Below are 25,235 nucleotides of genomic sequence, written 5' to 3' on the forward strand. Positions count from 1 at the left end.
GGGCTGAATAGAGGAGTGAGCCATCGGAGAGGCTGTAGTTCAGCAGCAGTGGACATATTTGTATGCAGAAGGTCCTAGGCTCAATCTCCAGTTAAAAGATATCTTAGATAGCAGGGTATCCTGTTCTAGGCCAAGGCAGAGTCTCCCCTCAGACAGGGATATGGAAGGGACCCAGGCAGCTCCAAGAGGAAAGGAGTCAGGACCATGGCTAGCTCCAAGCAGGAACCCACAAGAGCTTGGTTTAGCAACCTAAGAGTGATGTTACTCAAGCAGCTACTTGGAGCAGACTGCCATTTTTTAATGGCTGTTACCCAGGTAGAGTGAATTGGCCCCACTCTTGGGAAAGCTTTGTTCCTTGAAGGGACCTTGCCCTATTTTCAAAGTGTTGGCACTGGGAGACCTCTGCTAGGACTGGCAGATCCTCAGGGGACTCTTCCGGAAGATGAAGGCAGAGCTGTGTTCTCAGGTTGTGGTAGAGGTGCTGGCTCAGGTTGCCTAGTTCTCATGGTGTGAGGGATCCCAGCACAGCAGGAGTTGCCCAGGATCTGGATTGTAGGTACTTCCACCCTATCTCACCACCTGAACTGTCTGCCTGATCTCCCAATTGGGAGGGTCTCCTGGATCCAGACCCATGACACAGGGATGCAAAAGATTATCTCCTGTTCAGCTGCCATTCAGATCATGGCTGTGAGAGCCCCAGTAGTCTCAGCCACTTGGACTGGCAGAACCTCTGGCCCATCCGACTGTCCGGTGCACAAGCAGCTGTCCTCAGATAGCCTAGATTGCTCTACAACTTCTATTTTGCACTGGATTCCAGGAATCCTACAGCCAGAAACATCTCCCTCAGGCCAAGGGGGGGGGGGGACACAGTTAAGCCACTCTGCCTGGCCCAGAATGTATGTCTTACCCGCATAGCATCTAAAGCCTGTCTCAGGTTCTCCTTTTCAGTTGGCTCCACTGTGTATTTGATCAGCTCCTGGAGGGAGGGGAGGGAGAAAGCATGGAGAACTTAGCAAACTTCTGCATTTAGGAGGGGAGGAAACAACAAGGATGTCCTTCACTGTGCACTAATATTCATATGTCAGCATCAGAGCTGAAACCAAAACCCATGTGGGGTTTTTGCCATCAAGAATTGCTGAGCTCTGTGCAGAAGTTTGATTACATCAGCACTAAGCGGAAGGGGTATTCCAGGAAGCTCAGTTGCGGCTCTACAGGAAGAAAGACTAATGCCCCAGAAATGGTTATGCCTGGTGTAAAATCTCCCAACAAAACCTAGGGCTTTTTGCTCCCAGTTTCTCCTTTGTCTTCTCTAACCCACTTTGTTCCATTTCCAGATAAAGACAGAGAGAACCCTAGAGTCCCTGCTCTTCTATCTGGGCACTTAGTTCAGTCCACTGGGAACTTTCCTAGCACAAGCTCACTTTAGATGAATGGAGTCTGCCCAAAAGAGCACCATTCCACATATTTCCAAAGCAACGTCCCTCCCTGCCCTCCCCTTCCTTCCTTCCTGGCTTGTCAAAGTCTGGTAGACGGTTGTTACCTGCAGGAGCAGATGATATTTTAGCACCCGTTGCATGGGTACCATGAGGAGGTCACGCAGGCTAAAGCGGCCATTGTTGGCTCTTTGGGAACATTCCTGAAAGGCAAACAACAGAGTAGGTTTGGAGAGGTAGAACTTAAATAATTATTGGCCCACATGATGCACACAGCAACACTGGTGTTCCCATTTCACTAGCACTGCTGCGCATGCGAAAGCCTGACCTGGTGGTGTTGCTTAAGAGTGTAGTTGCACAACTATTTAAAACTAGTATTTTTAAGCCCGTTATGATAACGGGCGCTAGCTTTCTATCCCGTCTTTTCTGTCTCTCTCTCTCTCTTTCTGTCTCTTTTTTTCCCCCTTGTCCCCTCTCTCTTTTTGTTTTTGTTTTTGTTGTTGTCTCTGTTTTTGTTCTTCCTTATTTTGCTTATACTTTGGGGGGGGTGGTTGTGTGGATGAATAACGGCCAAAATGGCCCATGAGAAGGTCACCGCCCCCGCCTATCGCCCTCCCGCGCACCCAGCTGCCGAAGCCCACCTTACCCGCTCCAGCCCGAAGGAGAAGAGAGGAACTCGGGAACAGAGCTACTCTCTGTGTTAAGCTGCTGCCCATACTGTCGCAATGGACGCAATAGGCGTCCTTTGCGTCCATAGCGGCAGTTTGAGCAGTGACTTAGCACAGAGAGGAGCTCTGCTCGTGAGCTCCTCTCTTTTCCCTCGGGCTGGAGCGGGTAAGGTGGTCTTCGGCAGCTGGGTGGGCGGGAGGGCGATAGGCGGGGGCGGCGACCTTCTCATGGGCCATTTTGGCCCTTAATCTTTTTTGGGGGGGAGCAGGGAAGGTGATTTTGGGCAGCTGGGAGGGAGGGTGAGCAGGCGGGGGGCGACGGCTGTGAGCGGGCGGGGGCCTCGTTGGCGGCTTCGCCGCCACCTCACCCAGCTTCCCTGTCCCCCGTCTCGGTCTTCCCCCGCCGCCATTGCCCTCGCCTTTTTCAGGGCGGCCGCTTCTGGTTGCCTCGGCCTCCTCTCGCCGTGCCGCAGCTCATGGCCGAGGCGGCGGCTCTGCCGCCGCCTCGGCCACTTTCCCCCGCCGCCACACACCGGCTAATGGCCGCCCGTGGCTGTGGGACACTGGTGTCTGCAGTCCTGTGTCCCTTGGGCTCTTCTGGGCCTGTGCTTCGCGCAGGCCCAGAACAGCCCAGGGAGGCAGGGACGCAGATCCCCAACGTTCCAAAGCCACGGCCACTCACTTAGCCTTTTATTATATAGGATAGTGCCCACACTTGCACAGTGAAACCTAAGTTTCCAGTGTAAGTAGTGCTGCACAAGTGTGGGCATACTGCTTTATGTAGTGCCACTGCATTCTTGCACAACACTGCCAGGGCTGGCATAGTAGTGTGGCCTAATCAGGAATGCTGGTATTGGTTTGCTCATTATGTGGGCCACTGTGATTAAAAATATGTAAATACTGCTTTTCAACAACAACAACAAAAGTTCACAAAGCAGTTTACATAGCAAAAGGAATGAGAAGATTATTCTCTGTCCCAAAGATACTTGCAATCTAAAAAAATATACAAGCAAGACACCAGTAAACATCTACTGTAGGAACACTATGTTGGGATGAAAAGGGACAACTGCTGTCCCCTCGCTAAATATACACTAAGAAAACCACCCTTTAAGAAGAGCCTCTTTGCCCAGTTAGAGGGGGTAGCTGAATGTGAATTTGGTTAGGAGCCAGAAGAATAAAAACTATGTATTTTTATTAACCTACTCAGATTCTGGTTATCTATCCTAGTTAAATGTAATTTAACCACAGCAGTTTGATCCTGGTTAACTCTTTAATCAGGATCACCATGATTGTGAGAACTCAGCCATAGTAAATTATACATTGTAATGTATAATTGGACACTGCAATTATACAATCCTTTCACTTAATATACTCATAGGTCAGTGGTAGAACATATGTTTTGCATGCAGAAGGCGTCAGGTTCAATCCCCAGCAACTCCAGGTAGAATTAGAAAAGTTCACTTTCTGAAATCCTGGGAAACCATAATAAATTAGTGTAGACAATACTGAGTTAGATGGACCAAGGGTCTCATTCAGTAAAAAGAAGCTTCTTATATGTTCCTAATAAATAGGCTGACATGTAGCTAACTCTATATGGTAACAGGCTGACTGTGTTTTATTATGGTTTCAGTTTTAATAATCTGAGATGATTTAAAGCACTCAATTTTAATATCATTCCACTGTGTAATTATGACTTGTACAGTATAAGATAAAGTAGCATGTGCTGAAAATAGGTTTGGTTAAAAAAAAATCAATCACAGAACTGGAACAGGAATACAGGATCCCACTCTACTACCAGGACCTATGGACGGGGAAGTTTAGCAGCTAGCTAATATAGTATAGCCAGCACATGAATGACAGCAAAGAGCAACCCTTACCTCCAGTTTCATGCGCACGTCCACACTGGTGTTAGCCACTTGGTCTAGATGTTTAGTCGCAGCTTCTACCTGGCTGCAGTATCTACCATATAGCAATAACCTACAGGTGAAGGAAAGGAAGCTGGTGTGACTGAAGGCTCAACTAGTTTATAATAATAATGATGATGTTGATGATGTTGCTAAGCCTGGGGCTTAATTTTAGTCAAGGTTCACCAAATCTTAGCCCCTGTACTCAGTTTTAATGCCAGACCTTGACCTAAAGCATGTGAAACTGAGAGCAGTTTCACATTTCCCTTATCACTGAGTAGTCATAACCAGCATCCACATGCTTAAAATTAGGGCAAGCAAAGGCATCTCTTGAGTGTTTTATACCCCTGCACTGTACAAGACAAAAAGAACCTGGGACTTACATGTTCCAGGTTCTGAGTAACCCTGAAGGTCACAACTCATATTACAGTACCCTACACAGTGCATATCAGCTGCCCCATCTGGCTGCTCACAACAGAATAAACTCTTGTGCTGCTTTTCATGTTACTATACTATTTTATTTTCGCTATATAAAGATTGAAAAAGTGTATATACTGTTATGAATATTATTCCATGCAGCAAATTGTACTGAATGAAACCACCTTTGTAATAAATAATATTGTTCTTGTCATTGTCTTCATTATCAGCATTTCTACAGCGCCCTTAGGGTGTTCAAAGTAATCATAATCTTGAATATGCTTAAAACAACCCAGCACAGTTGTGAGCTCATAGCTGAGGTGCAATCTAAAATGGGGACTCCCTAGCTCACAGCTCACACTCTTAGCCACAACACTACACCAGCATTCACCTTCTTAATCTAAAAGAAAAATTGATTAAGAAAATCACGACATTCAGATAACATGGCTGAGTAAAGCAAGGGATGGAGATCTGAAAAGGCAGCACCCCTTTCCCCTGTAAAGTTGTGCCCTTGAGCCGGTGTTGACTCCTGGCGACCACAGAGCCCCTTGTAGCCAGACCTAAATAAGTTGTTCAGAGACAGTATTAGATTTGGAGGAGGAGATGGCAACTCTTTACTGTAGCTCCAGAGGATCCAGAATATGCGGAACATGAAAAGGCCTGGGAGCCATCTCTGTCGCTTGGAGCCACAATATTGTTGGTCATGAACAGCAGAGGACTTACTTCTCTTTGTACTTGATGAACACTTGGTAGAGATTTTGGGAACTGTTAAAAGACAAAGCATTCTTCAGATCCATCAGGAAAGACCGATGAACCTTCAATAGTTCCTGATGGAGGGAGAAAACAAACCAAAAAGAATACTGAATTGGCACAAGACCCAAACAATTTTTTTGAAAAAATGCAGAAGGCAATAGAATTCACAGAGCTCTGGCAATTCCTGCCACAGCACTGGAAGGCCATGTCCCTTCAAGGTGCTAGGCCTAGGGTATAAAACATATACTATCGCAGGAGAGCTGCAAACAGGGAATGAAGAGAACCTAGGACATTTATTAGGACTAGAGCCTGCTTGGCAGTTCTGGACAAACATTAAGTCTAGTCATCTTCCTGATAAAACTGCAAAATGTTTTAGGAAAGGATTGCTCCTTCCATGAGATTGCAGAAGACTGCTACTGATAAATGTTTCCCACAAAGAAACATTCTCTAGGGATCTCTGAAAGACAAGTAAAAGAGCATTATCTATTGGCATGGCCAGGCAGTCTTCACACACCAAGAGGGGCCTCCATGGACCAGAAGCAACTGCTAATGCTGCCATCCCAACCCCTAGCCTCCTGTTGCCCTTGAGCAGATGTAAGCTAGTGCAAAATGCATTCAGAGAGAACCCACACCCCGATCCCCTCTCCCCCGCTGCTCCTTCGCATTTGGAGTCCACCTCCTCCTCTGATCTTCCCAGCTGGACAATAGGAAGGCAGGAAGGCAGACAGCTGGTGAAGAAGGAGAGCTGCTGTTGCTGCCACTGATTTATTTATTGTTACATATTGTTACAACAGAGGATGCTGTAGCTCCTCGTCACTGGCACACATGGGGGAGGGGGAGGAGCCGTGTGTGTGTGTGTGTGTGTGTGTGTGTGTGTGAGAGGGAAAGGGGGCCACCACAGGGAGAGTGACACCCAGGCAGATCAATTACCTGAGGCCTCCTGTGATTAACATGATCTATATTTTAAAGGTTTGCTTCGTTAACCTACTTGGACCAGCTCCATATTTCTGTGGCCAAAGTCAACATTCTCAACCCAGCTTTTCTGCTGGTACGTGAGGATGCTGTCTCTCCCAATGGAGTCAGAAAGTGGATTTGATGTCATGTAGACAAACTACCCCTTTGTTCACATCAGTTCTGAAAATATTATTTGCTTACTTGAGTATGATGGGCTATTTTCCCATTCCTCCTCACATTGGCCAAGAAGTTGTTTCTACTGATCCTACCTGGACAAGCTGTCAAAGCCAGATAAATGGCTCAAGAGATTCAAATAGAAATCTCTTGACAGAGCCAGGAGTTTGGAGAGTGCTCATTCACCTGCCTTAAGTTAAGATGTCAAATTATTGTTCTGGTGCCTACCTAGGTGGAGCACATGATTGCCTGGGGCTGCAGGAAACATGCAGCAGGCTCCATTTTGGGAACCCATTGCATTGGCTTGAGGACAAAGGACTATTGTGACAAAATACGTTTTGGGACTCTGCCCAGACAGAATATTGTTACAGGCAGTGTAGAAAATCATTTGCCTGACAAATCTAGTATTCCCTCCCACCCACCCCATCCCCGGGGAGTAAAGGGGACACGCTATTTGCCTGTTAAGTTTAAGAAATATTTTCTTCCATTTACATTTAAATGTCATATAAGCTCTGGCTTCCTACATAATACATTCAAATTTGCTTTTTAATTAGAACTGGTCGAAGGCAAAAATAACAGGGAACAGTGTCACCTTTTAATCTTACTCTCTTTTCCCTCCCTGTCTTTGTCTTTCTTTGTGCCTAAATAACTCTTTCTCCTCCTCTAACTCTCATCCATCTCCCCTCTTCCTTCTCCAGGCTGCTTCCCTCTTTCTCTTCAGGTCCAGCCCCCTGTTTCTACCCATTCTTCCTTCAGTTCTTTTTCATTTCATTCCACCCCCACCTCTTTTTCCTAGCACTTCTTCCTTACCTGCATTCCCTTTACCTAGCCTTCAATCCCAGCAGCCCATTTCCCCACTTCCCCTCCACTCATTTATCCACCCACCCATCCATTCATTCATTTCCACACACAGTGCTATTTAGCCCTCATCCATCTCCCCTTTTCTTCTCCAGGTGCTGTTCCTGCTGCTCAAACAGAGCATTTGCTGTGTGAATAATGCAAGAGCTGTTGTTCCATGGAAAACAATGTTGTTTAACTGAAGGGTGATTAAAGGGAATTAAAGTTTTGAGGTGCTGATTATTTTTTTTTTAGGGGCGAAATGTACATAGGAACATAGGAAACTGCCATATACTGAGTCAGACCATTGGTCTATCTAGCTCAGTATTGTCTTCGCAGACTGGCAGCGGCTTCTCCAAGGTTGCAGGCAGGAATCTCTCTCAGCCTTATCTTGGAGATGCCAAGGAGGGAACTTGGAACTTAGATGCTCTTCCTAGAGCGGCTCCATCCCCTGAGGGGAATATCTTGCAGTGCTCACACATCAAGTCTCCCATTCAGATGTAACCAGGGCAGACCCTGCTTAGCTATGGGGACAAGTCATGCTTGCTACCACAAGACCAGCTCTGAATGTTCTGAACCCTTAAATGTCCAGAAGGTGAGGAGAAATGTGAATTTCAGAGCATGAGCAATCAACCCATGGCACATGCTTGGAAATTATATGTGTTAGATTACAGTATGTGCCTTGATTTTCCAGCCTAGCTACTCCAAGGCTACAGAACGGTTGCTGGACTACAACAAAAGTACACCAAGGTAATTTTGAAGCCTGAACCTAAAGGCTCCCCTCCGCCTCAAGGTAAGCATCATCCCCCCTACACACACACACACACACACACCATGGTGCACGTGCGCACACACACACACACACACACACACACACACACAGACAGTATTTTTAACATGTGAGTTCTTGAGGGCACAAACAGCAACTGAACATTTTTGCACAGACTGCCACTTAAATTAGCTGAATGGACTACTTTGTACACCAGAACATGCTCAGGGAAAGGTGGAAACTTTTGTGGGGTATTTTTAAAAGTAATTCTTAATAAGATACTTCCCACTGAGACCTGTAGTAAGGTTGTGCACAAATCGAGATTTGTACACAATTTGAAGGGGCAGTCAGGGCCCCTTTAAGAGTGGGGAGAACAGGTCCATACTTGCTCTTCTGTCACTCACTGCAGCTTCCTGCTGTGGTATCGTGCCTCCAGCACCCCTCGAATGGTGGCAGCAGCATGCACATGGCTGCCGTGCATGCAGGGAGGCCATGTGCACACTGCCAGCAGGCTACTGCCACACGAGGAGTGCTGGGGAGCATGACAGACCTGCTCCCCTCACTCTTAAAGTGCCCAGACTGCCCCCTCAAATTGTGCACGGATCTCAATTTGTGCATAACCCTAACCTTCACATATGACATTTTTCATGGACAGTCCTGCCACTTAAATTAGCTGAATGCTCTGCTTAGTACACCAGAACCTGCTCAGGGAATATCTATCCCTACCCCTGCTCTAAGGAGAATATCTTACAGTGCTCACATGTAGTTTCTGATCCAAATGCAAATCAAGGCGGAGCAAAGGGCACAATTCATGCTTGCTAGAAGACTAACTCTCCTCCCCAGGGAGGAACAAAAATTTACTGACAAAAATTTACTGAAACCAAATGCACACACAAATCACCCTTCTATTTCTTCTATCCTGTGGAATGAGCAGAAACACTTATTCTGATCAGCCAGCTTGCCTACCAAGAGGCAGTAAGGCTTCCATATGAGGGTGGAACTGTGCACCAAAATGCAAACTAAGAAGTTTAGCATTAAATAGAGGAGGAGAGGTGGGGGGGAGAAGAAAGAGGGAGCCAAAACCCACAGTCCCTGCTCAGCTGCAAACACATATTGCACATAAATACACACTAAAAACAATGATAATCACCCTGCAAACTTGGTTGATGGAAAACTTAGTTGGGTTCCCACAAAGGTGTAAACACAGCAAAGTCAAGCCTTGGAGAAGACAGAAACAGCATCAACCTCCCCCTGCCCTGACTCAAAAAATAAAATAAAATGCACAAACAAAATCTGAGTAGGAGGAGGAAAAAAGGAAAGTAAAACTTGCAGTTTTGCAGGAGGATTGAGGTCCACCCCCTCGCTAGGGCTGGCCTGGTTCCCACCACCACTGCGTTCCTTCCCCTCACTCTGCCTGTGAGCCTGCTGCAATTTTTAAGAAGCCAGAGGCACATGCAGCCATGGTGGTATGGCACAAGTCCCAAGTCCCGGCACGGCACAGCACGGTGGCATGGGTGGGCCAGAGGCAGCATGGCACCGCATGGGCCAGCCAGTGGTGGACCACCAATTTTCCAAACCCAAACTAGGAAAAAATTTGTGGGCCCCAAGGCCTGCAGGGAACCAGACTTCCAGCCAGAAGTCTGGTGGAAAGGGCTCCTCTGGACTACAACTCACATCATCCCTAGCCAAGTGGCTAATAGGTATGATGGGAGTTGTATTCCAACAACAGTTGGCAGGCCAAAGTTGTGCAGTCCTGACCTTCTCCTTGTCACTACTCCAGCATACATGTTAGGAATGTGCCCGATGCTTTGGGCACATCCCAGGGGGTGGAGAGGGGTTCCGTTAAAAGGAGGCAGGCAGGTCTTACCTGCCCCTCCTGTGAGCCCCTGCAGCCCCACGCTGCCCCATCGTGGAGCTGTTCTAAGAGAAAGATCCCCCTGAAAATGGCAGCCCATGCCATAGTCTCCTTTAAAATGCCCTGCCGTGGTGCATGCATCAGTGCCATTTGCGGGGCCAGCATGCCATTTGTGTGCTGACGCTGCATGATGGATGCTGGGGAAAGCAGCCCGTTGCCACGGCAGGGCATTTTAAAGGAGATTCCGGCACAGGCTGCCACTTTCACGGGGCTGTTTCTCTTAGGACAGCACCACGATGGGGCAGTGTGGGGCAGTGGCAGCTCATAGGAATGGCAGGTAGGACCTGCCTGCCTCCCCTTACCCCTCGCCCCATGCCGAAATATTTTGGCTTCTTTCTAAGGGGATTTTATAAGGGGATTCTGCACGTGCGCAGAAAGGCCCGTAATCAGGCGATAGCTAGACTTTGGGAGGTAGGAGGGCTTGGGTAAGGAGGAGTATCACCTCCCTCTCCGCTGCATTGGTGGCAGAGAGGGTGGCGCTACCCCTCTTAACCCAAGCCTGCCTACCTCTCAAATAACAACTATCGCCTGAAACCGGGCCTTTCTGCGCATGCGCAGAATCCCCTACCAATCTAGGGTATTGTATTGTATTGTATTTGGGAGGTAGGTGGGCTTGGGTAAGGAGGAGTATGGCCGCCCTCTCCACTGCCACGCCACCGCGCTGATGCGCAATGGCGGTTTTAACACTGGGGGGGGCAAATTAACTGCCCCCTTCCTCTCTTGCCTCTGGGCGGCAAATCTTTGGCTGTCTACGGGCGGCAAAGAGCTTAATCTGCCCCTGGTTGGGCTGGATAGTTATCCCATCCTTTCTAGCCTCACATTAAAAATAATCTCAGATTTTATAGCCCGTTCACCCCATTTCCTTTTTCTACCCACATATGTGTAGGGGTGTGTGTGCACATCTCTCTCTGCCAACTTAGAGCAACATTTCATGAATCTGGTGAACTGAGCTGTAACCAGAACCATCCCATACTAACAAGCTGGATACCCAGCAGCCTCTCTCTCGCTGCCTTCTGGCTCCATCCCAGCTATAACTGAGCCATGTGGGTTGGGCATTTCTCCAACAGGGGAGGGAAATCCCCAACCCTGGTGATTTGCAGGGCTGGGGATTTCCCTTGCCTACCAGAAGACTGGCCAGCCCACACTGCTCAATTATACTCGGGGCAGGGCCAGAAGGCAGTGAGGGAGAGGCTGCTGGTACCCAAGGAGCTGGGACTCATTTTCTGTCCCTCCAGCTTGTTAGTACAGACTGCGCTGAAATAAATGTGTTAATCTTTAAGGTGCCACAAGACTCTCTGTTGTTTAAGCAATGTTTGCTATCTCTTGAATGGCTATGATTCTGTGGGAAAGGGAGAGAGTCTCAGCCAATAGCTGAGAAGGACAGTAAATCCAGAGGTTACGCAAACTTGGGTGTAAATTCTAATGGCAGTGCTTCAAATTGCTATTGCTTTCAGGACTGAGGATTCTGCAGCCAAACTCGGACCAGAAGTTATTTATTTATTTGATTGATTGATTGATTGATTGATTGATTGATTGATTTTTAGACCGCCCTTACAAAATAGCTCAGGGCGGTTCACAAACATCAAAGACCCTTTAAAACAATTTAAGAGCACTGGAAGGCCAGGCCAGACAGGTAGGTCTTTAGGGCTCTCCTAAATTCCAATAAAGGATTCAAATTACGGATGTCTGCAGGGAGCGCATTTCACAGTCCAGGAGCAGCTACAGAGAAGGCCCGCCTCTGGGTCACCACCAGATGAGCTGGTGGCAACTGGAGCTGGACCTCCTCAGATGATCTTAGCGTGCGGTGGGGATGAGACCAAAGAAGGCGCTCTCTAAGGTAACCTGGACCTAAGCCGTTCAGGGCTTTAAAGGTAATAACCAGCACTTTGTATTTTGCTCGGAAACATATCAGCAGCCAGTGCAGCTGTTTCAAAACAGGCATAATATGGTCCCTCCGGGTTGCCCCGGAGACCAGCCTTGCTGCCGCATTTTGAACTAACTGAAGTTTCTGAACTACGTACAAAGGCAGCCCCACGTTGCGCGCATTACAGGAGTCAAGCTGGAGGTTACCAGCTGGTGCACCACTGTTCTGAGGTCATCCTCCTCTAGGAATGGACGCAGCTGTCGAATCAGCCTAAGCTGATAAAAAGCACTCCTGGCCACAGCCTCCACCTGAGATACCAGAGTGAGGCCTGGATCCAGGAGTACCCCCAAGCTGCATACCTGCTCCTTCCAGGGGAGTGTAACCCCATCCAGCACAGGAAGATCTAACTCATCCCTCAGATTCTGAACCCCTACAATGAGCACCTCTGTCTTGCTTGGATTCAGCTTCAATTTGTTATCCCTCATCCAACCCATTACTGCCTGTAGGCAGGTATTTAGGGAATGAACGCCATTTCCTGATGAAGCAGATGAAAGAGAGAAGTAGATTTGGGTATCATCAGCATACTGATAACACCCAGCACCAAATCTCCTGATGACCTCACCCAGCGGTTTCATGTAAATATTGAAAAGCATTGGTGACAGAATGGAGCCCTGAGGGACTCCATATAACAGCTCTCGTTGAGAAGAGCAACTGTCACCAAGCTCCACCATCTGGGATCTGCCCAAGAGATAGGAGTGGAACCACTGCAGAGCGGTGCCTCCTATCCCCAACTCCGCCAGGCGACCCAGAAGGATACCATGGTAGACAGTATCGAACGCCGCTGAGAGATCCAAGAGAACCAACAGAGTCACACTCCCTCTGTCGATTCCCTGGTATAGGTCATCCATCAGGCCAACCAAGGCTGTCTCAACCCCATAGCCCGCTCTAAAGCCAGTTTGAAATGGGTCTAGATAATCAGTTTCCTCCAAAACCACCTAGCGCTGGTCGGCCACCACCCTCTCGGTCACCTTGCCCAACCAAAGGAGATTAGAGATTGGCCTATAATTACCCATCACCGAGGGATCTAGGGAAGGCTTCTTAAGAAATGGTCTAATTATTGCCTCCTTCAAGCATGGAGGCACCTTACACTCCCTCAGTGATGCATTTATGATATTTACCAGGCCTCCTCGAATAATCTCCTTGCCAAATCGGGCAAGGGTCCAGAGAACAAGTGGTGGACCGCACCACTCCAAGCAGCTTGTCCACATCCTCAGGAATCACAGATTGAAACTGATCCAACCTAATACTGCAAGAAGGATTGCTGGACACCTCCTTCGTAGACCCTGCAGAAAAAGTGGAATCCAAGTCGGCCCGAATACAGGAGATTTTGTCCGCAAAGAACCCACTGAGGGCATCACAGCAGAGCACCTCCGGGAGCCGATTAGAAACAGAAGGAGTAGAGATTAGACTCCTCACTACCCGGGATAACTCCGCCGAACGTGAATCTGCAGAAGCAATGTGAACCGACCAGAACTTCTTTTTTGCCGTATGCACTGCCTCCGCGTAAGCCCTCAAGTGGGTCACATGCTGCATCCTGTCAAATTTGAGCTGAGTTCTCCTCCACCTGTGCTCCAGTCACCTTCCCAGCTGCTTCATCCCTCACAACTCTTCAGCATACCAGGTAGCCGACTTTGAAGCAGGTCTGGAGGGACGCTTAGGAGCAATAATGTCTACTGCTCTGGCAAGTTCCTTATTCCAGGTTCCCACCAGGGCATCAACAGAATCACCTGCAGCACCAACTTTGAAACCCTCCAAGGCCTTTTGGAACCCTACTGGATCCAGCAGCCTTTTTGGGCGGACCATCCTTATTGGTCCATCACCCCTTCAGGAGTGGATTGTGGCTGTGATACCAACCTTAACCAGGTAGTGGTCTGTCCATGACAATGGGGAAACCACCGGATCCCCCATCCACGGAACACCACCCTAATCTGAACAGAAGACCAAATTGAGTGTGTGGCCGGCAACATGAGTTGGTTCAACTACTAGCTGGGATAGGCCCATAGTTGTCAGGGCCACTATGAACTCCTGAGCCGCACCAGTAATGGCTCAGCCTCACAAGTGAGTCATTCTGGCTGTGGAAATAGAGTCGGAAGGTAATCACACACACACACACACACACACACGGTTACAAAGGACACAACAAAGGAAGGAAGTCTAGGCCACAAGTGAAAAGAACATATAGCTTGACAGGTGGGGGGTTATTACAGTCAATTGATTGGGGCTAGGGCTACCAAGAGGTTTTGCACACATGCCTCTATGCCTTGAAGTGTCTGAAGAGCAAATCTGCTTCATAGCAGTTTTGAGGCATTTTAATTTGAAGGCCGCATGGTCCTCCCCAGTAGCCTGGCCCTCTCATGAAGAAGACTGTAATTTGGTCTGCATGAACTGCTTTAACTGAGCATATTCCGTGGTAAAAGGCAGTGCATTCAATTAATTTCAGAGGCAGGATTGTGTGTGCAAAAATTGGTATCTATAGGTCATGGGGAAGTATCGCTTTATTTTACACAAATATACAGATTCATATACAGATATTGTTTGTATTGCTTTTAATGACTATGTTGTTTGTGGATTTATATTTGTGAAAAAAATTGTTATGAAATGTCTTAGCTGAACAAACAGACTTTTGTACACACACAAGCCTAGTCACTTTTTAGCCTTTTCCAAACATACATTCCCAATCATTTCTTCATAACTATGAAAACTAGATGACTTCCCCCCCACACACACCCCCAACTAAAATCTGATATTCTCAGGATCCCCAGTCACACTCTGAATACCAGGTAGCAAAAAGCATCTTGCTTGTAACAACCAAGGAGCAAAGAACTTGTGACACTGATCATATTAACCCTAGAGTGCTATCTTTTAATGCTATAAATGGCATGGTGAGGGGCACAATCCAAATCGGGATCATGGTGGGAGTGGGGCCGGGGGGAGGAGTCTAATCCTGCCTCCTACTGTGGTCCCAATCTGAGATGTACCACTTAACATGTGCTATTTAAACAAACAAAAGAAGCTTCCATTGCAACCAAGGGTAGCTTTTTTCTTGCACAGGTGGGACAATTGTGAGGAGGTAGAACTAAAGCCTCCTACCCCCACCATGGTTTCAATTTGGATTGGGCCCCTCATGCTGTTTACAACAGAAAAAGTACACATTCTAGGCTTATGGCTCATGATGGGCCCCAAGAGTAATGACATTTCAACTTTGAAAAAGCCAGCTGTTGATCTCCCACTCTCATTTCTGAGCCTGCCATCATTTCCTCTCCATTTATGCAACAGCTTCCTTCCCTGGCCATCTCCTTTTTTTTACTGACAGGTCTCTCCACAAGATCGGCTTTTTAAAAAAACAGTCGTATCTGAACTATTCTAGCTTCACACCATCTGCTTCACCACTGTCAGCATTTGACCTTTCCACATCCTTTTCTGCACTACTCAAGAGCCACTGATTGTGCTCTCTCCCACCCCCATCTGATATATCAACAAGAGATATAGCCCAAATGGTGGCGGCACAGAATATTTTGAGGGGTGTGCCCCAGAATCTCATGCAGAGGATGTAAGGGGGCACAGTCCTAGAGTCCTTTATCATGATTGGAGAGAAAGGGCTTAAGGGAGAGTGGGGAGGAAGCCTCGAAAAGCTTACCTCCCCTCAGATGACTATTGCTTCTAGTATGGGCACGGTCTTGTGGCAGCAAGCATGACTTGTCCCCTTAGCTAAGCAGGGTCCACCCTGGTTGCATATGAAAGGGAGACTAGAAGTGTGAGCACTGCAAGATATTCCCCTCAGGGGATGGAGCTGCTCTGGGAAGAGCAGAAGGTTCCAAGTTCCCTCCCTGGCTTCTCCAAGATAGGGCTGAGAGAGATTCCTGCCTGCAACCTTGGAGAAGCCGCTGCCAGTCTGTGAAGACAATACTGAGCTAGATAGACCAATGGTCTGACTCAGTATATGGCAGCTTCCTATGTTCTTATGTTCCTATGGAGATCATGCACCCAGACATGCAGCTGCCTTCTCTGGCAATGTGGAGAGTCAGGGTGGGGGGCAGGACACATCGCCCACTTCCTGGAACTCCCATAATGCACCACATGAGTGCATTACGAGCCACACCATGAGCCATAAGCCAGCTCCCTTAACCCCATTTAAGAGGGTGGGTGGTTTGGCAGGTTTGCCGAGATGCCACTGGTTTGCCGAGGTGCCACAGGGATCAGGCACGATCCCTTCAGTTCTCACGCATGGGCAAGACCGACTGGCCTTGGCTTTGTTAGCCCAGTTTTGCCTGCACGTGAGAACAGCTTCCTAGCGTTGTACTCCAGCATCCTCTGTGAGATGCTAAGAAATTTGGGACATGCATCTGTGTTATATGTTGCTTCCTTAGCACTCCATAGTCCTCTACCAAGCTAGCACTGAGCCTGCTAAGCAGGGGCTTTAAAGGTTAAAACCAGCACTTTAACTCTTTGACAGTGGACAATAAAAATGCTGGGTATTTAATATATCTTCTAAGACAGCTAACACAGGACTGCAAACCCGAAGTAGCTTGACAACATAGAAGATCTTACCTCAGCATTAATAAAAATAGTTTCCAGGTCCTGAGGCCTCAAGAACACCTGCAGAGGTTTCATAAAATGCTGGAAAGAGCAGAAGCTGGTTGAAATGATCAAGTAATGAGCACAATTCAAAAAACAAGGTGGATAAAAGGTCGGGTCGTCAAGGGACAATTCCACAATGATAGAGAAACATCATTAATGCTAGAGAGGAACCTGGAAAGTCTCAGGAGGAGGAGTCTATGGTCATGTATGCCACCTTCCAGGAATCCTATCCCTCCCCTGCCCCCACAAAAGTAACCGTATCAGCTATATTTTTAAAAAGCTGAGATGAAGACGAAACCAAAATGAAGGCACATGAGGGCGTTTCAGTGAGGACCTGAGGAAAATGAGGTAAAGGCATGTTTTGGCCTGGGGACCTGTTCCCAATCTCTGGATTAGAAAATAATAGTGACTACTGGCTAGAGGATAGCGGGTTTAGGAGCCATTGTATTAATATTATCTGCATGAAACCTCATGCCACAATAAACCCAATTAGAGCCTGAGGGCATGTTAACCTTGGTGTCCGGGATTTACGTTGTACTAGATTCCTCACTCAGCACACAGGATCTGTGCACAGCTCAGGGAGATTCCCCACCTGTTCTCATAGTAGGTGTTGGGAATCCTGGTTGTTGCGCATGTAGCCCACGGGGCTACGGTATGTGCAAAAGCCATATATCACACTAGGTGCTACTTTTTTCATGTCCAATTTACCACTACATTTTCAGTTGTGGGTAGAGGAAGCCCCTGTGGGGATCTTGCCCTTAGTCTATAAGACTCAAGACTACATTTTTGGTTTTTGTTCTTACAAACGAAGAATGGAACTATATTTATTGCTGACATGGGTCTGCTGCTGAAAACTGTAGGCCCAAGCCTGATTCTTGCCCAGTTCCTCATAATGCCAAGTGCAACTCACAGTGCAACATGATGTTATGATGCTATGAGTTTCCCTGTTTCTGCTCCACAACACTGGCTGCTGCTGCTGCAGTAGAGAGAGAAACTCACTGTGTGATAACATCCCACCATGCACTAGATCAGGGGTTCTCAACCTTGGGTCCCCAGATGTTGTTGGACTTCAACTCCCATAAACCCCAACCAAAGGCCACTGGGGCTGGAGATTATGGGAGTTGAAGTCCAACAACATCTGGGGACCCAAGGTTGAGAATCCCTACATTAGATGGTACAAAGAAAAGGGCGAGAACCAGATTCATAATACTGCTTGTGCCTGCCATAACAACTAGCTCCACCCACTAGTCTGCTTTTCTAGACTAGGTGGCAGAGAAATTCTGCTCAGCAGCCTGAGTTTGAGCAGGAGGAGAGTGAAGAAAACCATCAGGCATAAATACCTGGTGAATGGATTCTAGCGTGCTTGTGTATTTCTCCTCTGTCTGTTGGATCTCCTGCAAACAGCATTTCCTCTTATCCAGTTCAGTCATCTTCTGCTGCAGTACATACAACATAGCACAAAACACATTATCAAAAAAAAACCCCAGTAGCCCTATTCAGCTGTCTGCACACTCGTACGTGTGTTTGTGCAAAATGAAATACCTGTGTTCATTTAAAAAGTGATCCTGGGTACAGGGCCCTCAAATGCATGGTGCACAAAGGCATAGAAATTGCACGGCTATACTCAAGTATGTAGTACACCGCTCTGGACTCCTTGGAGGAAGAGCGGGATATAAATGTAATAATAATAATAATAATAATAATAATAATAATAATAATGACAATCCAATAGATTATAATAAAAAAGCAGGCTGGATGAAAGAGGTTGAAAAATGTAACCAACAAATGCAAGATCTAATAATAACACCAGAATTAATAAGTGAAAGAGCAAAGAAAATTAAAAATTGGACTGGGCCAGGCGATGATGAACTGCATAACTTTTGGCTTAAACACCTAACAAACCTTCATAAACAACTATCAAAACAGTTCAATCACATTTTGCAAGGAGGTGATATTGAACAATGGCTAACAACTGGGAAAACTCATCTCATCATGAAAGACCCAGTGAAAAGTGCAGTACCAAGTAATTATAGACCGATAACCTGCCTGCCAACCATGTTCAAATTATTAACTGGAATAATAGCAGATGAAGTGATGCAACACTTATTAACTAACAAACAGCTTCCAGTTGAACAGAAAGGAAATTGCCCAAACACCAGAGGCACAAAATTGACAAAATGGTTTTAGAAAATTGCAAGAGAAGAAAAACCAATCTAAGTGTTGCATAGATTGACTACAAGAAAGCCTTCGATTCATTGACTCACACATGGATAATAAAATGTTTAGAAACAACTGGTGTCAGCAAAAACATTCAGATATTTATTTTTTTTTTTAAAGCAATGAGCATGTGGAGTACACAGTTAACAGTCGATGGCGAGACACTTGGACAGGTTAGCATTAGAAGAGGCATTTTCCAAGGGGACTCACTATCCCCTCTGTTGTTTGTAATCGCCATGACCCCACTTTCACAAATACTAAACAAAACAGGCCTCGGATACCAAACATCTAAAACATCAAGTAAAATCAACCATCTGCTGTACATGGACGATCTGAAGTTGTATGGAAAGTCCCAGTCAGAAATCGAATCACTGCTAAACACTGTCCGTATATTCAGTAGCGATATAGCAATGGAGTTTGGACTAGACAAGTGTGCTGCATTAATAATGAACAGAGGGAAAATAAGAAAAACAGAAGGAATAGAACTGCCCAATGGAAGCAATATCAAGAACCTGGAAGAGAAAGAACATTACGAATACTTGGGCATTCTCCAGGCTGATAACATTGCACACACTGAAGTTAAAAGAAGAATGGGAAGTGAATACATCAGGAGAGTTAGAAAAATCCTAAAGTCCAAACTCAATGGCGGGAACACCATACAAGCCATAAACATCTGGGCTATACCTGTTATCAGATACACTGCAGGAATAATAGACTGGACCCAGGCAGAGCTAGAGACGCTAGATCGCAAGACCAGGAAAATCATGACCATCAATCATGCTCTGCACCCCTGCAGTGATGTCTATAGGCTCTACCTCCCTTGCAGCTCAGGTGGAAGAGGAATGCTGCAAGTCCATAAAACAGTAGAGGAGGAGAAAAGAGGCCTTGAAGAATATATCAAGGACAGTGAAGAAGATGCACTTCAAATGGTCAATAACGAGAAATTATTCAACACCAATGAAACAAAGCAGGCCTACAAGAAAGAATAAGTCAAGAACCGAGCAGAAAAATGGAGAAATAAGCCCCTGCATGGTCAATATTTGCACAATATAAGTGGAAAATCAGACATCACCAAGACCTGGCAATGGCTTAAGGATGGCAACTTGAAGAAAGAAACAGAGGGTTTAATACTGGCTGCGCAAGAACAGGCACTAAGAACAAATGCAATAAGAGCAAAAGTAGAAAAGTCAACAACAAACAGCAAGTGCCGCCTTTGTAAAGAAGCAGATGAAACAGTGGACCATCTAATCAGCTGTTGTAAAAAGATCACACAGACTGACTACAAACAAAGGCATGACAAAGTAGCAGGGATGATACACTGGAACATCTGCAAAAAATACAAGCTACCTGTAGCCAAAAATTGGTGGGACCATCAAATTGAAAAAGTGGTCGAAAATGAAGATGTAAAAATATTATGGGACTTCCGACTACAAACAGACAAACATCTGCCACACAGTACACCAGATATCACTGTAGTCGAGAAGAAAGAAAAACAAGTCAAAATAATCGACATAGCAATACCAGGGGATAGCAGAATAGAAGAAAAAGAAATAGAAAAAATCACCAAATACAAAGATCTACAAATTGAAATTGAAAGGCTGTGGCAGAAAAAGACCAAAATAATCCCAGTGGTAATTGGCACCCTGGGTGCAGTTCCAAAAGACCTTGAAGAGCACCTCAACACCATAGGGGCCACAGAAATCACCATCAGCCAATTAAAAAAAGCAGCTTTACTGGGAACAGCCTATATTCTGCGACGATATCTATAAAAACTGACAATAAAATTCAGCCATCCCAGGTCCTTGGGAAGGACTCGATGTCTGGATAAAACAAACCAGTCAATAACACCTGTCTCACTGTGTAAACAAGAAATAATAAATACTAATAAATAATAATAAATATAATATACCTTTGTTCAACATAACGTATGAACATTCATTGTACAAGTGTTCAATATAATGTTCAATATAATGTCTGAATAGGGTGAATGTGTCCAGTGAAACCTGGATTTAAACACATGCTGACATAGTGCTCAGCCTTCTATCACCCTAATACTCCGCCCCGGGACTGCTGCAGAGTCCCATGGCTGCATCGGGGCTGCTCAGAGGAGCAGTTGCATTAGCAGCACCTCTGCTGTTTTCTCCATTTGTTGCAATGGAGAAAACAGTGGAAATGCTGTCAGTGCAACTACTATATTTACCCAAATCCAAGATGAAGTTTCTCCCCAGATATCTCCTGTTAAATATGAGGTGGGGATGGGGTGGGGGTGTCATCTTGAATTCAAAATCTTTCTTTTGGGTAAATACAGGTATAACCTGTATTTAACCTCCATTTTTAAAGGCATTGTTTTACATTCTCTTATATTTGGGTAAATATGGTATTCATTCTGAGTAGCCCCAATGCTACTTTGGGATTCTGCAGCAGCAGCAGGGCAGAGTGTTAGAGTAACGGAAGACTGCGTATCATGTCAGCCACCAGTCAAAGGACCCATTTGTAAAACAGGGATAATACTGATGTACCTATTTTAAAAATAATTTAATAATTCTTTCAAAAGTGTCTAAAATCTGCTAGGCACCATCTTACAGGATTGTTGTGCAATGAAACAAGATTGTAAAAAACTTCCTTCAATAAAAGTGCTTTATAGGTAAATGAGGCAATGTCTGGTCTTTGGACACATTTCTGGAATCAGTGATCAGTGGAGTCAGCAGGAGTAATTCTGAACCAGAGGAAACTTCCCTGGACACTTACCGGCATGACGCTTGACTCTGATCTCATCAGGTCCTGGTAGATCTCGTCCCCTTCCGCCTCTTCATTCTCCACACAGTCATAGAGGTCATCATCCTCCTCCATGGTGTCACTGATGGAAAAGGGAGGGGGAAGAAAAAACTTAACCCATGAGGCAAGGAAAGTCAGACCCTTTCCTTACTAATAGTCGAAGAAGTCAAATTTCAAGGAGGCCTGATGGAGATTGTCATTTAGAGGCAGGGAGTCCTGGGGCTGCTGTCCCAAACAACCGCTGCCTGTGTCACTGGGTGTAATATGGGGATGGGAAGAGTCCTCAGCAGAGGATGAGGCAAGAGGGACAAAATGAGATCAGAAGACTGCCGTTGTCCCCAGTAACCAGAGCACAGAGAAGGAAAAATGCTATGCCCGTTTTACAGACAGACATAGATACTGAGGGTCCAGGTACTGAATGACTGGAGGTGGATTCGGATGATCCATAGCTGGTACAGCCACATGGGGATGCATTTGCCCCAAGCAATTCTTCCTCGCATTAAGGACTTTTGCCTCTGTGTGTTGACAGGCTGTCTATTATTGAAGCACTGTGTGCTAGTAGCAACAGACAACTAGGGATGTGCGTTTTGTTTCGGATACAAAAAGTTTTGTAGCCAAAACAAAACACCCAATGCTCAAAACAGAAAATTTTGTAGCCAAAACAAAACGTCCCTGTTTCGGATACAAAATGTTTTGTTGTTTCAGCTGTTTTGGAACTCCATTTTGCAATCGCAAAAAGTCTTTCTCCTTCAGTCTCCATTTTGGGTTTTGACATCTGTTTGAATTTCCAGCCCTTCCAGCTTGCAGATTGGCCAGCGAAAGCATGGGCTGATCTGCTGGCAATTGCCTCCTTATTCCTTTTAAGCAAATTAAAGGGTAAATTTTACCCTCATTGCCCAGTGGGGCAGTGTGCATTTCATTGTTGTTGTTTCACACTGTTGTGTATAGATCAATTGCATTTTGGGTGGGAGGGATGTGAATGTGTATGACCTTTGGAAATCTGCCTGATTTTTTCCAAAACTCTGCTATTGTTAATGTGTGATGTTGATGTTATTTGGGGTGGATTTGGGGCAGAAAGGGGGCTTTGGGGGCAGAAGAGTGGTTCAGGTGGTAGTGCCCCAATGGTTGCCTGCTGCCACCCAGATTCCAAAGGAATTGAGAAAAGGGCTGATTTTTAAAGAATTTCTGAAGTTGACATGTCTTTGGAGCAGATTCAGGGCAGAAAGGGGGCCTGAGGGGCAAAACAGTGGGTTGGGTGGCAGTGCTCCAAGGGGTGCCTGCCACAACCCAGATTCCAAAGGAATAGGGCAAAGGGCTGATTTCTTAGGAATTGTTGACGTTTACACTTCTTTAAGGGTCCCCCCCCCCGGAATAAAGGAGGTTTCAGAAGACCCATAACTCTACCTGGGGGGCACTGGGGTAGCTGGGAGCGAGTGGTGGTGTAGTGCACACAGGGTGCTAACCCATGGGGTGCTGGGTTATGTTGTTTCTGAGGTGTTCTGAGTATAGATTCTCTGGTAGCATATGAGATTTTCAATGACAAACCATGAATCCACTCTCATATGCTACCAGAGAATCTGAATCTACACTCAAACATCTCAGAAACAACAGAACCCAGTACCCCATAGTTTAGCAACCCATGGGGGTGGTTGGCACCCTATGTGCTCTACACCACTACTCGCTCTGGGCCACCCTGGTGCCCCCCAAGTGCAGTTATGGGGCAGGAATTATGGAGGTCCATCATTCCCTATGAGGAAGAACTTTACAGATGCGCAAACTCCATTACATCTTTAAAAATCAGCCCTCTGCCCAATTCCTTTGAAATAATTCTGGCAGCTCCTTGCCCCCACTGGGCAGTACCACCCACCTACTCTGCTTTGGGCCACCCCTCCCCCCCAACATGAAGCTATACTTTTGCTGAAACCTCCATTCTTCCCTATGGGAAAAAGTCTATACTTCAAAAATTCACCAAAAATCAGCCCTTTGCCCAATTCCTCTGAAATTTAGGTGCTAGTTTCCACCCATTGGGCACTAACACCCCCACCCACTAGTTTTCCCCCAGGGCCATTTTTCAAAATCCAAAACGTTTCGGATTCAGATTTTGCAATTTCGAACAAAGAACAAAATTGGGGTGTTTTGGATTGGCTGATTTCGAACAAAGAAAACGGGGGTGTTTCGGATTCGGGCCAAAAACAAGACAGAAAAACAAACAAAACACACAACCCTACAGACAACTAGGATTATTATGTGATAAGTGCAATCACCGTGTGAAAAAACAGGGTTGTATATATCTGTCCTTAGCCCACAAAAAGAATCTGAGGCAGAGCAGGAAATGGAGTTTGCATCTTCTCAGACTGCTTCCTTTTTTATGGACAAAAGAGAGCCCAAGGCCTTTTACTGCTGCAAGTGGTTGCACTCTGATCTGAGAGGCATGCCCTCAGGGTCTCTTGCAATGCTGTGGAGGATGCTGAGGTGTAACTGTTAAACTGAGAGCACACACACACTTCTGTCATCATTTGCTGCTTCATCAGTGCCAGTGTCACTAAAACTATTGTCGCTGCAAGCAACTGCTTTGATGGCTTGAGCAATTGGGACGTCCCTGGTGGCCATATATTTTAAGATCCATCCCTCAGTGTTACCTTTGAAGGACTGGACCCCTGTCCATGGGGAGTGAAGCTAATGTCTAGCAGGCAGGCTCCCCCTGACCACTGGAAAGTGATATTGAAATGGCTCTTTAAACCCATGTCTTAAGATCATTTCTGTTGTTACAAAATGTGCTCAGAGTCCCTATGTCCTTTCACCTCATTCTATGCCTTACAGTAGGTCAAAATTTCTTCAGATTTTTTGGGAAGATGTCATGGAATGTCACTCAGTTAGGAACCTCCATACAATCTGAAAATATTTTTCTTCCAACATACACTTCTAGAGAAGCCAACAGGAACTGGATTGTAGCTGATTCAACATCTGATGGCACTATTCCTTAAAAGCTTTAATCTTCTTGCTTATTTTCCTTTTATATAGATTGGATAGTGAAGAGATCCACATTACCTTCTTGGAATAAAAAGGTCTGACAAAAAGATCCCCTGCCCCCAGATGGGGTCCTGTCCTTTAACAATCAGTGTGGTGTAGTGGTTAGAGTGGTTAGGACTGGGAAGACCTGAGTTGAAATCCCCATTCAGCCACGAAACTCACTGGGTGACTCTGGGCCAGTCACATATCTCTCAGCCTAACCTACCTCACAGGGTGGTTGTGAGGAGAAACATTACCATGTATACCATTCTGGGCTCCTTGGAGGAAGAGCAGGATATAAACGTAAAAATAAATAAATAACTGTGTGAAGAAGCAGAACTTTAGCAGGTGAAAATTTCCCTAGCCTGCAGTGTTAGGAAAGTATTACCTGCTAGATTCCTGCTGCAACACAGCTGTTCAAGACACAGGACCCCTTCCATCAGAAAATGGCAACCGTAGGCATGAATCATTGGCCCCCTCCCCTCCTCTCCCAGAATGGGCTTTTTCCTTACTCAATTTGATCCGATAAGCCACTGTATATGTCATCATCACCAATGCTGTCCTCAGTGGGGAATGGCCTGTAAAGCAACGTAACAATGTAAAGTCACATAGTCACTCCTAGTAGATCCAAGGTTGGGTGGCCAGCTTTTCAACCATCACTTGCCTTGACTGTGATAACTGTTACTATCTCCATGTTGTGACAGTGCCTTCATGCCAGTAGCTGTTGCCCAGTATAGTACCAGTGGGGATTTGAACTGGCAACTCTTTGCTTGTTAGTCAAGCGTTTCCCTGCTGCGCCATTAAATATGAATAAGTTGTTTTTCCTCCCAGCAACATTACAGCAACAGACACCAGCAATGATACCTAGATCTCAAGAAGGTAGAGATCATCCAGGGACAGAGGAGAAT

General features: G+C 46.1%; 1 protein-coding gene across 3 annotated transcripts in view; it reads right to left on the reverse strand.

Annotated features, from left to right (window-relative positions):
* VAV1 (vav guanine nucleotide exchange factor 1) overlaps positions 1 to 25,235 on the reverse strand; it is a 97,092-nt gene that overhangs the window by 22,271 nt on the left and 49,586 nt on the right. Inside the window, exons 4-11 of one of the 3 annotated variants that reach the window (XM_053289807.1) lie at positions 24,840 to 24,905; positions 21,292 to 21,400; positions 17,667 to 17,759; positions 16,297 to 16,365; positions 5,146 to 5,249; positions 3,979 to 4,078; positions 1,541 to 1,636; positions 908 to 976 (exon numbers count right to left, since the gene is read on the reverse strand). In XM_053289807.1, coding sequence (XP_053145782.1) covers positions 908 to 976; positions 1,541 to 1,636; positions 3,979 to 4,078; positions 5,146 to 5,249; positions 16,297 to 16,365; positions 17,667 to 17,759; positions 21,292 to 21,400; positions 24,840 to 24,905 — 706 coding nt within the window. Of the gene's footprint in view, positions 1 to 907; positions 977 to 1,540; positions 1,637 to 3,978; positions 4,079 to 5,145; positions 5,250 to 16,296; positions 16,366 to 17,666; positions 17,763 to 21,291; positions 21,401 to 24,839; positions 24,906 to 25,235 lie in introns of all 3 variants that reach the window. The other 2 variants (XM_053289808.1, XM_053289806.1) reach the window with 2 other exon arrangements.

The sequence above is a fragment of the Hemicordylus capensis genome, chromosome 2 (genome assembly GCF_027244095.1).
Source record: "Hemicordylus capensis ecotype Gifberg chromosome 2, rHemCap1.1.pri, whole genome shotgun sequence".
Taxonomy (NCBI): Eukaryota; Metazoa; Chordata; class Lepidosauria; order Squamata; family Cordylidae; genus Hemicordylus; species Hemicordylus capensis.